This window comes from Chiloscyllium punctatum, chromosome 25, assembly GCF_047496795.1.
Source record: "Chiloscyllium punctatum isolate Juve2018m chromosome 25, sChiPun1.3, whole genome shotgun sequence".
NCBI lineage: Eukaryota > Metazoa > Chordata > Chondrichthyes > Orectolobiformes > Hemiscylliidae > Chiloscyllium > Chiloscyllium punctatum.
Window position 1 is genome coordinate 59,778,689 of NC_092763.1, and position 16,374 is coordinate 59,795,062.

The 16,374-nt window shown below is 41.6% G+C and overlaps 1 protein-coding gene and 3 non-coding genes across 4 annotated transcripts; 1 reads left to right on the forward strand and 3 right to left on the reverse strand.

The window, feature by feature from the left end:
• Positions 1-301: 301 nt before the first annotated feature.
• On the reverse strand, positions 302-416 carry trnal-caa (transfer RNA leucine (anticodon CAA)). Its single transcript has 2 exons — positions 379-416; positions 302-336 (listed from the first exon to the last, which is right to left on the reverse strand). It is a non-coding gene; the product is annotated as a tRNA-Leu (tRNA).
• An 887-nt stretch (positions 417-1,303) lies between these two features.
• On the reverse strand, positions 1,304-1,418 carry trnal-caa (transfer RNA leucine (anticodon CAA)). Its single transcript has 2 exons — positions 1,381-1,418; positions 1,304-1,349 (listed from the first exon to the last, which is right to left on the reverse strand). It is a non-coding gene; the product is annotated as a tRNA-Leu (tRNA).
• A 1,411-nt stretch (positions 1,419-2,829) lies between these two features.
• On the reverse strand, positions 2,830-2,944 carry trnal-caa (transfer RNA leucine (anticodon CAA)). Its single transcript has 2 exons — positions 2,907-2,944; positions 2,830-2,875 (listed from the first exon to the last, which is right to left on the reverse strand). It is a non-coding gene; the product is annotated as a tRNA-Leu (tRNA).
• Positions 2,945-3,442: 498 nt separating this feature from the next.
• On the forward strand, positions 3,443-10,266 carry cox7b (cytochrome c oxidase subunit 7B). Its single transcript, XM_072595360.1, has 3 exons — positions 3,443-3,573; positions 8,476-8,600; positions 10,052-10,266. Exons 1-3 carry the CDS (start codon positions 3,537-3,539, stop codon positions 10,127-10,129), a joined length of 240 nt encoding a protein of 79 aa, XP_072451461.1. The 5' UTR covers positions 3,443-3,536; the 3' UTR covers positions 10,130-10,266.
• Positions 10,267-16,374: the final 6,108 nt, after the last annotated feature.

Here is a 16,374-nt window from a genome sequence, read left to right on the forward strand (position 1 = left end):
AGCGTGGCCAATTCATCTAACCTGCACATCTTTGTGGGAGGAAATCGCAGTACCTGGACTAAGCCCATGCAGGCAGGGGGAGAATGTACAAACTCCACACAGACAGTTGTCCAAGGCTGAAATTGAACCCAGGACCCTGGCACTGCAAGGTAACAGTAGTAACCACTGAGCCCCTATCCTGCTAATGAAAGAAGAAGGAATGGGGCAGAGCAAGGTAATCAGAAACCAGGAGAAGACAAGATACTGGCAGACAGAATGGGGACACATTTCCCATGTGAGGTACCATCTTCTAAAAGATACATATCAAAAGTGGGATTTGAACCCACACCTCCAGTTAGAGACCAGAACACCCAGCCTTTATGTAGAAGGATTTAATTCCTTGAAACTGGCACCTTAGACCACTTGGCCATTCTGACACCTACTGGAAGGTTTCTTCTCCCATGCTCTCAGTATTGCAGAATGTTTGAGTCAAACACTTGCTCATTCCTGAAGAAGGGTTTACACCCGAGACGTCGATTCTCCTGCTCCTCAGATGCTGCCTGGCCTGCTGTGTTTTTCCAGCATCACATTTTCCAACTCTGGTACTCCAGCATCTGCAGTCCTCACTTTCTCCTCGTCAAACACTGTTGCTGCCAATCCTCCGTTCATTGTAGATTATCTGTTTATCTGTGTCCAGAGTATCCACCAATTTTGATGTTTTCCCCATTATCTTGAATTCTCGAGCTATTGAATAATTAAATGTTGTGTAATCTCAACAACTCTTGAGTTTCAACTGGACCGTGTATTTGAGGATCATTCTTGATACTTATGGGGTATGTTCGAGGGCAAGATTAGTGGGTGGGAACGCAGTGGACGCGGTGAGAGAATATTCTTAATACTGTATCTTGTGTTGATGTGCACTGAACGCCGCGGAATGGGGCCGGGCTGAGGATCGCCTGATAACATGATATATATAGAAAATGGATTATTTTCGGTCAAATGTTAGGGTCAAGTTTTGCACCTGATCAACCATTTCTCGTAAAATCAGAGGCAGAAGCTATAATTTTCCAGCACAGTAACAGGCCCTTCGATCATAATATCAATTCTTAAATTTTAAATTGTTCAACTTGGAAGTTGAATTTGGAGAACTGCAAACCTCTTGTGAAAAAAAAGTGTTCTTCAAGCTTACATTATGGCTTAAAAAGAACAAGGAATGGTGAGCATGGAGCAGAGGAAAGTAACCAGAAACTGGGAGATGAGGTGACACTGGCAGACAGAATGGGGACACATTTCCCATGTGAGGTACCATTTTCTAAAATGTACATGTCAGAAGTGGGATTCGAACCCACGCCTCCAGTTGGAGACCAGAACACCCAGCCTTTCTGCGGAAGGATTTAATTCCTTGAGTCTGGCGCCTTAGACCACTCGGCCATCCTGACACATAACTAACCTTTGTTTTACCTCATATTGACAGACTTTCAAGTTGCTTCTTTTTTGCCATTGTTTATGTAGCAATAATTTTGTTCTGTAAATGAAACGAGTATTTTAAAAGTACTCCACAAATGTAAAGGACAGGATCGTTACGGTTTAAAGAGGGCAATCGTCTAATACATTATGGATATATTTTCGAGTCTGCTGACTCCTGTTGCTCTCTTTTGGTACTGGATAAGAAAATATTATTAAAAAAACAACCATGTTGCCCAAATGGTTAAGAAAACAGCTTCTCATGTGATACGATAATATTTAAAGTCGTTAATTATTTGTAATTTAATTGCTTTCATTCTTTTTTCAAGGTGATTTTACTTATTAAACCACATTTCAAAAATTTTTTGACTCTGATTATACAAATTCAAGCTCATAATGCAGCCACCCTGTCAACTGGTTTTCAGTGTATTGGTCTTTTTCCTCAAAACTTGATAAACAAGGTATTTCATTGGTAACTGGAAACTGGAACCTGGTTGCAACAAATAACAGTCGCTGTCATCTACCCTGAGACTGGAAAACAGTGAAAGATGGATTTAAGAATACGTTTCAACTGGACAAATTTATAAAATGCCTTAAGACAAAGATAAATCGAAAATAACTTTGCATCTCAAATTCATTAGAAGTAATCTTTGAGTTGCTTTCATGTTTAGTGATGATTACCATCATTTTCAAGATGTGGAGGAGCCGGTGTTGGACTGGGGTGGACAAAATTAAAAATCACACAACACCAGGCTACAGGCCAACAGCTATTGCTTCCAAATAAACCTGTTGAACTGTAATGAGAATTGTAACCTGGTGTTATGTGATTTTTAACCTCATAATTTTTAATACAGATATACGGCAGACAGAAACTCGGTATATTTTATTACAAAATACTCCACAAGTTGGACCGGAAACCTGGCCTTGAAATTGGGCTTGGGATGTTTGTAAAATGAAATTCCTGAAGAGTTAACACTTTTTACTCCTAACCGGATCATTTGTTTTGGTTCTGGCTCTATCCTTTTTTAATCGCGTGTCTCGGGTCACTTGAAATTCTACACACTTACTCCTTTCTCTAAACCTTGCTGTGCGTAGCAGCAGAACAATATAGTTAGTCCTGATGTAATTGCTATACTAGTGATTGGGGAATAAAGGGTGTCTTTTCGGACTGGGAAGCGGAAGGATAAGCGTAACCTCGTGAAACCGGTCGCATGTCACTCTACAATAATGCAATAACGATTAGATTAGGGACAGTCTCATCATATCGCTCAGCCTCAATTTATATGCCCTGGAAAGGCTAATATTTGTGCCGAATATGTGTTGGTTAATTTTCAGATACATTCAGGACAAAGATGCATTTTGAAAATCAAATGGGGAAAAAAAACGTGTCAGAAGTGGGATTCGAACCCACGCCTCCAGTTGGAGACCAGAACACCCAGCCTTTATGCGGAAGGACTTTACTCCTTGAGTCTGGCGCCTTAGACCACTCGGCCATCCTGACACCAATGAAATACTTGTTCACAGTTCCCTAGATAAAGTAGAAAGGGAAGTCTGTTCTTCTTTTGTTCTATTCACCGTTTTTGTTGTATTTCCTTTCATTTCTCGCATGGGATTTTTATTTTTGGCAGTCGCAGCAGCCGATCCTCCGACAGAAATGCTGTAGTGCTTCCTTAATTCAAAATAATCTGCGGCACATAGAATGCTTAGAATCCCTTAACTCCTGTGTACCTCAAACATTTAACACGAATATTATTCGCAGTATCACGCTGTAGTTGAGAAAATGCGCCAAACGCTAAATATTGATAGAAGATTCCAGCTGGGAGCGGGAACACTGCATTCTGGGAGCTGTAGTTCCGTTGCAGTTGTGCGCATGCGTTCCCCTCCTTCAAAAAGGTTCCCCTCTCTAATGATATTTTTTACAATATGCGTTCTCCGTCTTTTTATTTCATCGATTTAAATTACAAATCGTAATAGGTAGTTGGTTTAGTTGTTTTTTAAATACTGCTTCGTCAAAAGTCGGGTTGCTGGCGCAGGCGCTGTGTTGTGTGGCCGCCATTTTGTTTTCCTGAAGGGTAAACGGACGCGTTGAAGAGATGGTGCCTTTGAGCAGGAGCCTTCTTTCCCTGACGGGTAAATAAATGTCTGTCTGGTGTCCGTATCTGGCTCCTGCTTTGATGTTTTAACCTACTTTCAGGCTTTAACTTGTACTTGTCAGGGCTCTCGGTTTTCGTCTATGGGGGAATCAGGCGGAGGCGCGGAAGGTGACCCTGTGATTGAAGTAACTGAAAGGAAGCCACTCAATGCTTCAAAAATGCAGGGTCCCGCAAATTAATCTCGGCTGGATATGTAATGTGAAATGGAGTGTTTTTCTGTTTCTCCGTCATTTTCTCATGAATTAATTAATCCAGCTATGACATTTCCTGTGCATTTAAAGCATCTAAATTGCAATTTGTTTCCCCTTTGTGTATCTTCTAAGTCGAGGAATATTTGATGTATTGGATTAGCTCTCCAGATTGATTTCGGCGTCAAGATTTGTTTTAGTCCGTTTGGTTTATTCACTCAAATTCCAGCAGTCCTAAGTCCTAACTTTGCATCACAGCATCTCGAACAATTGCGTTTACTTTGTAAGACACTATCTTTTGCAGTACAGTCCCACCTGTATGAATGTATGTTTCTTGATGTTTTCCAACATTTCCCTTTTTTCCTGTCCCTAAGTGTAGCTTTGGGTATATTATTTCCTGTAGGATTTTTTTTTCTGTTGGAAAGCTAGACTTTGGTCCCCTACCTTGATATATTTGAAAAGGTTATTCAGTGGATTGCTTCCTCAGTCATCATGTAACTGTGGACATTTGAAATGACCAAAAGTCATGCTTGTTTTTATCAATTGATTTTTTTGAAGATGATCCTTGAGCAATTGTCAAAGACCAGCCTAAACTCATGTACTATGGTTACTGCAGCCATGTACTACCATGCCCGTAGTCATAATTTTAAGTTGGAAGTTGCAAGAGCTACAACTGATTTTATCAAAGATGGGGAATTTTAATGCTTACCAGTTATGTTCACACTTCTGGTCAATGATTTTATATTTCTGAAATGTTAGTTATTCACATTTTGCTGTCAGATCATCTGAGTGGCAACCTTTTTCATTATTCTTTAAAGCTGTATTTTAGAAGCAACATTATGAAGCTTATCTGTTTAGCATTTCTTTAAAGGTTATTCACTATCTTTATTCCCTATTCAACTTCCTTTTAAAATTCTGATCTCTTCCTCCTTTCTCTGCAGCAGTAATGCTGTATTCAGCACTCAGTTCTGCATCCCTGATGTATGGTATGCATTTCACTATCTCCGTACATGTGACAACAATAAATCAATCAAATTGAATTTCACCTTTTTTGCCAGGACACAATTCAATGATTTCTAGGTTGTTGGATAGAGACCAATGTTGGAGGTATAATAAGAGTTGACTAGGGGTAGGGTGTAGTTCTTCAATTTTGTAGATCTGGTGTTATCAGTGTGTTAAATCTTGCACTATCCAGTAGCTTTTTTGTTATAAAGTAGAGTGAAGTTCATTGACTGAAGACTGGCACTTGTCTCAGGAGGCAATTAAGTTGGCACTTAGCTGAAGCAAGGTTCAAACTCCTTAACCTGTGTTTTGCATTGAGATGCTGGTCTTTTCCATCATTGAACCATGATGGTGCTGGACACCGAAACAGAAGGTAGCACCTCCACCAATGGTTCTACCCTCAATGTGGCAAGACTACACAGCTTTGATCTGACCGATGATTGAGGCTGGTATGTCATTCTGACGATCATATTGTTTGGAATGTATATTGTCCTTCTAGTAGCTTCACTAGATTGAAGTCACACTTTGGTATTCCTAGCATGAACTCTTGCACAGTTCGTAGAACCAGTGTTGATACCATGGCATTGATCGTAAGGCACATCCCTCAGTCTAGCATCACTGAGGTTACAGGTTGTGATTGAGTAGATTATTGTTGTTACTAATGATCCGTAGCGCCCCATGGAGCTACTGTTCTTGGTCTGTTCTGTTAGCAAAGTGGTAGTGCTACATAACAAAATGGAACACCACCTCAATGTAAAGAAAGGATATAGAGTCATAGAGATGTACAGCATGGAAACAGACCTTTCGGTCCATGCTGACCAGATATCCCAACCCAATCTAGTCCCACCTACCAGCACCCGGCCCAAATCCCTCCAAACCCTTCCTAGTCATACACCCATCCAAATACCTCTTAAATGTTGCAATTGTACTAGCCTCTACCACACCCTCTGGCAGCTCATTCCATATACGTACCACCCTCTGCATGAAAAAGTTGCCCCTTAGGTCTCTTTATCTTTCCCCTTTCACCCTAAACCTATGCCCTCTAGTTCTGGACTCCCCAATCCCAGGGAAAAGACTTTGCCTATTTATCCTATCCATGCCCCTCATAATTTTGTAAACCTCTATAAGGTCACCCCTCAGCCTCCGACGCTCCAGGGAAAACAGCTCCAGCCTGTTCAGCCTCTCCCTGTAGCTCAGATCCTCCAACCCTGGCAACATCCTTGTAAATCTTTCCGATAGGAAGGAGATCAGAATTGCATGCAATATTCCAACAGTGGCCTAACCAATGTCCTATACAGACGCAACATGACCTCCCAACTCCTGTATTCAATACTCTGACCAATAAAGGAAAGCATACCAAACGCCGCCTTCACTATCCTATCTACCTGCGACTCCACTTTCAAGGAGCTATGAACCTGCACTCCAAGGTCTCTTTGTTCAGCAACACTCCCATCTTGACAATTTGTATTATAGAAATGTTTTATAGATTAGTTATGGTATATCCGTCTTGTTTATGAAGCATGGGTCTCATCTGCTCTTGTAAATTATGGTTCCTCGAGTAGCTGTGGAAGAAAAACAATTTTGTTGCACATTGGTTATATTGCATTTGTGATTGTGGATCGACCACTCTAAGTATTTGAAGGGCTTCTGCTATAAAAGGCCAACGGACTTTGTCCTAATTTATTATTAGAATAGCAAACTTGATAGAATTGCCAGCACTGACCATTGAGATAAGTCGAAACAAAATGTGATTATTTTGCACTGCTGTGCAGTTATGCAGTGAAGCTCATTATGCTACTGGCAATTACATAGAATCGTCGAAAATAGGACTGAGTAGGCCATTTGTTCCTTTGAACCTACTTCGCCATTCCACATGAGCATGGCTAATTATTCACTTCCGTACCCTGTTGTGGCTTTCTCCCCATGCTTGGATCCCTTTAGTCCAAAGAACTATCTCTCTCAAAATACTTAGCCTGAACCCCTTTCTCTGGCGAATTTCACAGGCTGACCACTCTCTGGATGACGACATTTATCTTTGCCCAAATCCTAAATGGCCTACCCCACATCCTTACACTGTGACCCTCATTCTGGACTCTTGGTATACAAGAACATCTTATTTATATCAAGTCAGTGTGAACCAGAAATTACAGGTAACAAAGTGTAGACCTTATGAAAGTTGTATATTTGAACTCAGCAAAAATCATTATACTGTTTCCATAAGTCTAGTTGCATCTAACTTACAGGCAGGCCCTGAGTTGCAAATGGGCTCCATTCTTAAGAATGTTCACAAGTTGATTATGACAGGTGGGAACACAAACTTCAGTTCCAGCCTCTACTCCTTTAAGAGGGATAGGGTTGTCTTTAAGCCATACCAGCCTCATGTTTTTGGACCCAGTGCCAAGGTGTATGTTCACTCAGCAGCGCATCAGCACGAAGCTGCACCTCACTATCAGTTACGTTAATGACAGCATAAAGTTTCTGAGTAGTACTGAGGAAATAGATGTTACTAGACAGAGTTTTGGATTTCCTAAATAAGGAAGTATTTGTTGACATTTTGTATTGCTTTAAGTATAAGTATGATATTGCTCTGCTTTACTCCTTCCAGGTTTCAATGCGCCACTTAGATCGGGCCTGATTACATTGATTTCATTTTGGAAACCATACCCCCCTTTATTCACTTGTTTCCCCCTTCCACTGTGCTGCATACTGACCAGTGCTGTCAGGCACCAAGGGGTTAAAATTCAATCAGCCTGATAATTGAGCTCAGGATTAGAGGTAGCTCAGAAACTTTATGCTGTCATTAATATAACTGATAGTGAGGTGCTGCTGAGTGACCATACACCTTGGCACTGGGTCCAAAAACATGAGGTTGGTATGGCTTAAAGACAACCCTATCCCTCTTAAAGGAGTAGAGGCTGGAACTGAAGTTTATCTGAGCAGAAAGAAAAATGAAAATAGTGTAACAAGGATGTTGCCAGGGTTAGTGTTTGAACAATAGGGAGAGGCTGAATGGGCTGCAGCTATTTTCCTTGGAGTCTTAGACTGAGGGGTGACGTTACAGAGGTTTATAAAATCATGAGGGGCATGCATAGAGTAAATAGACAAGATCTTTTCCCCAGGCTAGGGGAGTCCAAACCTCGAGAGCATAGGTTTATGGGGAGAGATTGAAAAGGAACCTAAGGGATAGCTTTTCAATGCAGAAGGTGGTGTGTGTATGGAATGAGCTGCCAGAGGAAATGGTGGAGGATGATACAATTACAACATTTAAAAGGCATCTGCATGGGTATATGAATAGGAAGGTTTTAGAGGGATTTGGGCCAAATACAGGCAAATGGAACTGGATTTATTTAGGACACCTGGTCAGCATGGTCAAGTTGGACTGAAGGGTTCATTTTTGTGCTGTATATCTCTGACTCCAAAAATATTATTGTTTTGTTGACTGTTGTTGACTTCAGTCTGGTGATGTCTGTAATATCTGCTAAATCCATCTTGCCACGTCTGTAGTTTAGAGCTGGTAATTCATTCTGAATCCTACTTTTTATTTGGTACCTGCAATGCAGCTGAAATGTAGTATTCTAAAATTCACATGAATGCACTCTCTCTGGCTGTCGAATTTAACAATCATATCTTTGAAGTTGAATAATTGCAGTTAAAAAGAATTTGGTTTTTATTGTTCTTTTTATGTTTAGGTCGAAGCATTCGCCAAATTGCAACAAGACAAGCTCACCACAAGACTGGTCCTAACTTCCATGATAAATACGGCAATGCTGTCCTATTGGGAGGGCTAACATTCTGTATTGTAGTTTGGAGCTATGTAAGTTTTTTGTTTTAACTTAATGATCTTCTATTTGCTTTTTTCCACATTTTTCAAAATCAAATAACAGACATCATTCAAGTCAAAACTGGTCTGTTAGGTCACTATCACGACTAATAAACTGGTGATGTCGTAGGTACTATTTTATGGCAACTCAGCAGCACAGACATGGATTGTGTCCCTTGTTTGTGAAATTGGTGCTGAAGCAACAGCAGCATTTCAAAAAATTCAACCTACTTTGAGAGATTTGCCTCATGATGGATATTCGTATGACTTCAAAACATTTCCTAGAATATTCCATCTTTGTTCTGTTGTAACTATTAGATACTGATTATAAGCTGGGGGAAACTCTGGAGGGTGTCTGCAAGGTTTTCCATGTCTGAAAGAGTTGTTCCATCCATTAAAAAATTGTTGATGCCTTCTTCGCTAAAATGGAGATGACGTTCTCCCTACAAGCTAAATTGAATTGGCAGAACTTGGCCTGTAAACTGGACAGCAGTTTAATCAAGAACTACTGACTTGATATGAAGCATTAAGTCCCAAATAAGCACTTGTCTGTCTTATCTGGAATTTCAGTCTTCCTAATTAAGCCTTTGAAAGATTTATGGTGGGAATAGGACCCAAGGCCTGTTCTGTCTTTTTGTTAATCATGGTTGATCTATATCTAAGTTCCAGCTGCTGTCATTTGTTTTCTTTAATACTGTTCTCCAGCATTTTCTGTTTCAGATTTCCAGCATTTGCAATATTTTGTTTTAATTGTTCTCGTAGGTCTGTAATGCTCCCCTTCATGGCCATTATATCTTTTCTAAATTGTGGTGCTCAGAACTGTTCAATTCACTATCGTAGATGGCTGGTGGAGGCCTGGTCACGCATTTAAGCATATTTTTAAACTGCTGAGAATTTTTGATATTAAAGGCATCAGAAGGTATAGAAAGAAAGCAGGAATATGGCATTGAGAAAAGATTAACCGTGATTATATTGAATGGCAGGGCTAGCTTGAAGAGTTAAATAGCCTACTCCTAGTATCTGTGAACTGAATGCAGTATTCTAAATAAGGTATAACCATTGCTTTGTATTCCTGTCCCCTTGCCCAATGTTCTGATCGTCACTTAATCTAAGAAAATAAATCACAGAAATTGCTGGCAAATTTCAGCAGGTCTGGCAGCATTTGTGAAGAGAACTCCATTAATGTTTCGGGTCTGGTGACCCTTCCTCATAAATCCTTTCTCTTCACTACCAGACCTGCTGAATATTTCTAGCAATTTCTGATTTACAGCATCTGCAGTTCTGAGTATTTATTTAATAAAATAAGTTGAACTCCCTTTTGAGCCGTAATCTGTGGGTTAGTTCCCAGCTTTGTTGCTACAGTTCTTTCCTATTAGAAAGACTTGATTTCAACTAGCTACATAGTGTAGTAATTTGTTTGCTTACATGCTTCTGTTTGTATGTAGGTTTCGACACAGACTGGCATAACATGGAACTTATCTCCTATTGGCAAGATCACCCCTCAAAAATGGAGAGAGGACTAGATGAATGGACCAAGTGTTTGCAAAATAGTAGTATGGAGCCTGAATTGCATATTAGTCTCAAGGCTCATTCCTTCTGCTGTAATGATTTACCTATGTAAACTGGATTTAATAGTAAGTCAATAAATAATAGAAATTTGTATGTTGTGCTCTTTTTGAGGTTGGAGTAGAGCAGGCTTTCGGGGAGCTTGAATGGATAGGTTTGCTCAGCAGTGAAGATGCGTTAAAGCTTTCTGATGAAGGGCTCTTCGATTATCTTGCTCTTCGGATGCTGCCTGACCTGCTGTGCTTTCCAGTGCCACACCTTTGACTCTGATCTTGAGCATCTGCAGCCCTCACTTTCTCCATCAGTGAAGATGTATATTTAACAGCTTGTGTATGATTGATACTTGATAAGGTTGCTAGGAATGTAGATTGAAACAAAATAAACAAAATATAGTTATGGTGGGGAAGCCAAAAATACTATATAACTGATTTTTAAAGTGAATGTATTTAAAACAGAAAATGTAGACAATATAAAGCAGGGTTTAGTTATGGATTAGATTAGATTACTTACAGTGTGGAAACAGGCCCTTCGGCCCAACAAGTCCACACCGCCCCGCCGAAGCGTAACCCACCCATACCCCTACACCTACATCTACCCCTTACCTAACACTATGGGCAATTTAGCATGGCCAATTCACCTGACCTGCACATCTTTGGACTGTGGGAGGAAACCGGAGCACCCGGAGGAAACCCACGCAGACACGGGGAGAATGTGCAAACTCCACACAGTCAGTCGCCTGAGGCGGGAATTGAACCCGGGTCTCCGGCGCTGTGAGGCAGCAGTGCTAACCACTGTGCCACCGTGCTGCCCAAAGAAAGCAAAGGAGAGCAAAGAAAATGGGCAACCATGCAAAAGTTTATCTTGAGATTAGTGCAAGATGTTAGGATTTGAAAGTTCTGATATGGATTCAAAAGCCTTTGTTGGAGGACACTGAATCTTGAAATATAGTCTATTAAAATTTTTGAATTGTCAACATGTACTCCCTTCACGTCACTTCACAGTGACAGCATTGTATGTTGTCTATAAGTGCACTACCATTAATTCAGTAGGCTTCTCTGGCATCTTCCTAACTGTGACCTCTCTTCCTTTGAAAGACAAGGGCAGCAGATACATGAGAATACATAGAATATAGAAAAGTGCAGCACAGAACAGGCCTTTCGGCCCACTATGTTGTGCTGAGGATTGTTCCTATGTACCCCTCAATTCAGTGCTGTCCATATGTATGGCCAATAGTCTGCTTCCACCACCACCGCTGGCAGCGCATTCCATGCATTCGCAACTTAAAGAATCATCTTCTGACATCTCTATACCTTAACTATGACCCTTCATGCCAGTCAGTCCTGCTCTGGGGAAAAGTCTCTATCCATGCCCCTCATTACCTTGTGTATATCGATCAGATCACCTCTCTTCTTCTTCCTCCTCCTCCTCCTTTCCAGAGAGAAAAGTCTGAGCTTAGTCAACCTCTCTTCATAAGACAAGCCCTCCAGTCCAGGCAGAATTGTGAAAAACCATCTTTGCACCCTCCAGCCTCTATCTTTCTTGTAATAGGGTGACCAGAATTGGACGCAATATTCCAAGTGTGGTCTCACCAGGGTCTTGTAGAGTTGTAGCAAAACCTCACAGCTCTTAAACTTGATTCTTCCTGTTAATGAAAGCCAAAACACCATATGCTTTCTTAACAACCTTATCCATTTGGGTGGCAACTTTGAGGGATCTATCCACTTGAACACCAAGATCCCTTTGTTCCTCCACACTGCCAAGAATCCTGTCTTTAATCCTATATTCAGCATTCAAGTTCAACCTTCCAAAATGCATCATTTTGCACTTAATCAGTTGAACTCCCATCTGCTGTTTCTCAGCCCAGCTCTCCATCCTGTGTATGTCAAGCTGCAGCCTACACTAGCCCTCAATACTATCGGCACCCCCAACTCTTGTGTCATCTGCAAATTTACAAACCGCCCCCCCCCACCTCCTTATCAGTCATTTATAAAAACTCCAAACAGCAGAGACCCAAGAACACAGCCCTGTGGGATACCACTCACCACTGACCTCCAGCAGAATTTTTTTCCATCTACAACCACTCTCTGCCTTATGTCAGCCAACCAATTCTGAATCCGGACATATCTCCTTGTATTCCATACCTCCTGGTGTTATGAATGGGCCTACTGGGTGAACCTTATCAAATACCTTGCTGAAGTCAATTTACACCACATCCACTGCTCGACCTTTGTTGACCTGTCTTGTTACCTCCTCAAAGAATTCAAAGATTTGTGAGGCATGACCTGCCCCCTCAAAGTCATGCTGACTGCCTTTAATCACGCTATGCTTCTCCAAATAGTCATACATCCAATCCCTCAGTTCTTTCCAAAACCTTGCTGACTACAGCCATAAGACTGACTAGTCTGTAATTGCCAGGGATTTCCCTATTCCCCTTGAAAGGAGGAACAACATTTGCCTCTCTTCAATCCTCAGATATGACTCCTGTGGAGAGTGAGGAAGCACCAGCAACTTAGCAACCTCATTTCTCGCTTCCCTGAGCAACCTAGGATAAATCTGGTCTGGCTTGGGGACATAACAATCTTAATGTCTGCCAAAATTTACAGTGCATCAGCTTCATGAATCTTGATCCTTTCAAGCCTGTTTCCCAGCTCCTCAAAGTTCTCATTCACAATAAGGTCTCTCTCTTTCGTGAAAACTGAAGCAAAAGATTCACTTGGGGCTTTCCTTATCTGCTCAGACTCCACGCACAAGTCCCCTCTGCTATCCCTGATCGGCCCTACCTTCTCCCTGATCATTCTCTTATTCCTCACGTATGAGTAAAATGCCTTTCGATTCTCCTAATCCTTCCTGCCAAACCTTTTTCATGCCCCGTCCTGGTTCTCCTCAGTCCATTTCTGAGCTCCTTTCTAGTAAGCCTGTAATCCTCTAAGGCTGTGCTAGATCCTTGCTTCCTCTACCTTGCGTAAGCTGCCTTCTTCCTTTTGATGAAAAGCTCCTCTGTTCTCGTCATCCAAGATTCCTTAATCTTACCTCTTCTTGCCTGTCTAGGAGGAACAAAGTTTGTGCATCATTCACAACAGCCTGTTTCCACACTGTAAGTAAATCTAAGTGAAAATCTAAGTAAAATAATTGCTCCTTAAACAGTCTCCACATGTCTGTTATGCCCTTTCTGTGGAGCAATTGCTCCCAATCTGTACTTCCCAACTCCTGTCCGATAGCATCATAATTTCCTTTTCCCCAATTAAATATCCTGCCTTGGTAGCTGCTTTCATTCTCCAAGACTATGGTAAATGTGAGGCAGTTGTGGTCATTGTCACCAAAGCGTTCTCCCACCACAAGATCTGACAACCACCCTGGCTCAGTGCTGAGCACTCAATCCAAAATGGCCACTCCTCTCATTGGCCTGCCTTCATACTGAGTAAGGAAACCCTCCTGAACACACTTGCCAAAAACAGCTCCAAACCATCTGCACTAAGGAGGTTCCAGTCGATATTGGGGAAAGCTGAAATCACCCATAAAAACCACCCTGCCACATCTGCATTTTGCCAAAATCTGATGGCCTATGAGTTCTTCAATCTTCCTACTGCCGTTAGGGGGTCTGTTGAAAACCCCCACTGAGGTGGCTGCTCCCTTGCTGTTCCTAACTTCCACCCGTACTGACAAGCCTTCAATAAACTTAGTTTCTGTAGCTGTGATGCACTCTCTGATTAGCAATACTACACCTCTTCCTCTTTTTCCACACTGCCTGTTCTTTTTAAACGTTCTAAACACTGGAACATCCAGCAGCCATTCTTGCTCCTGTGAAACCCACAGCTCTGTTATGGCCACCACATCATAGTCCCAAGTACTGATCCATGCTTTAAGTTCATCACTCTTATTTCTGACGCTCCTTGCGTTAAAGCAGACACACTTTAACCGATCCCTTTGTTCCTTCCCAATTGATTCACTACATCCTGTCACTTCCCCTATATCTAACTACTCCCCCCCCCCCCCCCCCCCCCAAAATACACCCACCTGCAAGTTCTCCTCTAAGCCACTCACCATCCTACCTTGGATGGTGAGTGGCTTCTTCACTGTGGGGCAAAACCCTGAAAATTTCATTTTTATTGATATTGTGGGTTTACCTATAATACATGGCTGGCAGGAGTTCAAAATCCATAATGGCTAATTATGGATAGACAATAAATTCTAGTTTGTCCAGTGATGCCCACATCCTACTAGTGAATTTTTTTAAAAAATGAATATGCAGATTGTGTTCTGATATGTTTTCTATATTATAGATAATTTTGAGTTGATTTCTAATTTTAATGTTGACTTGGCACTGAGCCACATTTTCTGGCTTAGCCATTTCTTCATTCTGTTTTCAAAATACTGAACATTAATTACTTTCTCACCCTTTCTGAAATATCCTGCAAGTAAATCCCCTTCCTTGTTATTTCTGCTGTCACTTGCCGTAAACATCAAGTTTCTGACAGTATTGAAATGATGCTGGTCAAGGTGGCAAACAATATGCAATGCAACCTTGATTAATTTATTCAAGGTAATTTTAAACTGGTGCTATAATATACAAATCCTTGAAGTAAAATTGTGCCTGATGTGATTCCAAAACCATATTCTAGGTAAATCCATGATTGCTGCCTTTTTCTCATTAAAGTATAATGATACAAATAATCTGAATATCATAGCTTCAGATGAGACAGGCAAAACTTGAAAAGGCTTCTGGCTCATGTTTATCATACTGCAAGCATTCCTGGATGTGTGTGGACACTGCATGATACCAATAAATAGCTCGACTACAATGCCCACCTTTCGTGGTCAAATAGTTTGCTGATACTCGTTGCTAGTGGAGAGAAAATGGGCGGCACGGTGGCACAGTGGTTAGCACTGCTGCCTCGCAGTGCCGGAGACCCGGGTTCAATTCCCGCCTCGGGCGACTGACTGTGTGGAGTTTGCACGTTCTCCCCGTGGGTTTCCTCCCACAGTCCAAAGATGTGCAGGTCAGGTGAATTGGCCATGCTAAATTGCCCGTAGTGTTAGATAAGGGGTAGATGTAGATGTAGGGGTATGGGTGGGTTACGCTTCGGCGGGGCGGTGTGGACTTGTTGGGCCAGAGGGCCTGTTTCCACATTGTAAGTAATCTAATTCATACTAGCTTTTGGAGCGCTGCTCCTTCAGGTGATTGTGGAGAATAAGATTCTAAGACACAGAATTTATAGCAAAAGTTTACCATGTGATGTAACTGAAATTATATATTGAATAAAACCCATATTGTTTAAGTTTCTCATCTTTTAGAATGGGCATGTTGGTTTCAGTTCTTTCATATGTAAATCACAAAGCTTCTTTTTAAAAGTTACATTCTTAAGTGCACTTTAACAATTGGTGTCATGTCGGCCCAGATAAGGTATTGAAGGTGTTAACTCCCTGTGAGGCTGTCTGTGCCACAATGGTCAGACTGATTTAATCTAAAAATCAATTTACAGAACCTTACATAGATTCATGCAGTTTTTGCTCAACATGGTCATTCGAAAAGATGAGAGACTTAACAAACAATCTGGGTCTTTTTCAATATATAATTTCAGTTACATCACACTGTAACCTTTTGCTATAAATTCTGTGTCTTACAATCTTATTTTCCACAATCACCTGATCGAGTGTGTTGGAGGGGCGGAGCAACACGCTGGGGCCTCAGAGACAGCTGCTGAATCCTCTGTGGGCCAGGTCTGGGCTCTGGAGTGCCGAGTCTGGACCTTAGAAGAACATATTGACGACCTTGAAAATTGAGGTTGTTGATATTTGGTTGCTGGGCCTCCCCGAATGGGGAGGAAGGCCAGCTTGTTGATTTTCTGGAGCAATGGCTCCCACAGCTGCTGAAACTGGAGTTGGAGCTGGGCTGGGTGCAGGTTGAGAGGGCTCACCAGGTTGTTATGCACAGGCCCGGGTTGGACCAGCGCCCCCGCCCGGTCCTAGTTCGACCTTAGTACTACAGGGAAAAACAAATGCAGCTGGAGGCCTCCAGAATCTTGGGGAAGGATCCCCAAGCCATGGTATACAAGTGATCCAAAATAATGTTGTTCCATGACTTCTCTCTGGTTGTGGTTTGCAAGAGGAAGGCATTCAACAAGGGATTTATGCTTCAGTCATGGAGGATCTGTGTATAACTTTGGATCACCGGAATAAGTAAAAGAATTCCTGGATGCTCACA

Bases quoted from the DNA above. Each gene is read 5' to 3' on its own strand.
- cox7b (XM_072595360.1), top strand. From the start codon at position 3,537: ATGGTGCCTTTGAGCAGGAGCCTTCTTTCCCTGACGG. The intron at 3,574-8,475 runs GTAAATAAATGT...TTTTATGTTTAG, and splicing joins GAGCCTTCTTTCCCTGACGG to GTCGAAGCATTCGCCAAATT. The intron at 8,601-10,051 runs GTAAGTTTTTTG...GTTTGTATGTAG, and splicing joins GTATTGTAGTTTGGAGCTAT to GTTTCGACACAGACTGGCAT.